Source organism: Protobothrops mucrosquamatus, unplaced genomic scaffold (genome assembly GCF_001527695.2).
Source record: "Protobothrops mucrosquamatus isolate PMUCROS unplaced genomic scaffold, P.Mucros_1.0 scaffold15076, whole genome shotgun sequence".
NCBI classification, from domain to species: Eukaryota; Metazoa; Chordata; class Lepidosauria; order Squamata; family Viperidae; genus Protobothrops; species Protobothrops mucrosquamatus.
Window position 1 is genome coordinate 1 of NW_015400844.1, and position 1,035 is coordinate 1,035.

Consider the following 1,035-nt stretch of genomic DNA (forward strand, 5'->3'; position numbering starts at 1 on the left):
TTGTGGGAAAAGTTTCAGTCGGAATTCCCACCTTGTGCTACACCAGAGGAGTCACACAGGAGAGAAACCATATGAGTGTCTGGATTGTGGAAAAAGTTTCAGTCGGAATTCTGGCCTGGTGATACACCGGAGAACTCACACTGGAGAGAAACCTTATGAGTGTCTGGATTGTGGGAAAAAATTCAACCGTAGTTCCCACCTGGCGATACACCAGAGGACTCACACAGGAGAGAAACCGTTTGAGTGTTTGGAATGCAGGAAAACTTTCAGTCGGAATTCTGAGCTGGTGATACACCAGAGGACTCACACGGGAGAGAAACCATATGAGTGTCCGGATTGTGGGAAAGGCTTCAGTCAGAATTCCCATCTGGTAGTACACCATAGGACTCACACAGGAGAAAAACCGTATGAGTGTCCAGAGTGTGGGAAAGGTTTCAGTACTAGATCTAAACTTATAAATCATTTAGGGTTACATACAGGGGAGAAACCTTTCAGATGTCCAGAGTGTGGACGGTGCTTCACACATTATTCCTCCCTTACTGCCCACAAGAAAGTCCACATGAGGCAGACAGTAATAAGTGTAGAAAAGCCTTGAATGTCTGATTTCCTATTGGGAATGCAGTTTAGAAATTAATTTAATTTGTGGCCTTATTCTCTTTAGTGAATCGTGTCTTAATATTGGACATGAAGGAGGAGAGAAAAATGGAAAATATTACTTTGGTAAAGGCTAACTACCTATATCTGATTATCAGCAGAGGTTAGTGGATGATCAGTTTTGCAGAAAAGTGCAATTGCACAAAAGTGACTTTTTTTAAACATTATTTTTGCATATTGATCATCATAGATCATAGAAATGTTGCATGCAGAATTTCAGCTCTCTATCTTTGGTGTCCTCCATATTTCAGCCCCAGACTTTCTAAGCCAGCATTTTAACTGCAGATGAATGATCTTGCGGTTGCTGAATTTAAAGGACACCAAAGAATTCAAGGTTGGTTCTTTTCATTAACAGAATTCAGAGGTCAGTTTATAATTCAG

The 1,035-nt window shown here is 41.0% G+C and overlaps 1 protein-coding gene across 1 annotated transcript; it reads left to right on the plus strand.

Moving 5' to 3' along the window:
* Positions 1-4: 4 nt before the first annotated feature.
* On the plus strand, positions 5-636 carry LOC107301609 (zinc finger protein 329; the record flags this gene model as incomplete). The annotated part of the gene is made up of 1 exon (XM_015830809.1): positions 5-636. A coding segment is annotated over one exon (591 nt), but the record flags the coding sequence as incomplete, so codon positions are not given.
* Between the last annotated feature and the right edge of the window lie 399 nt (positions 637-1,035).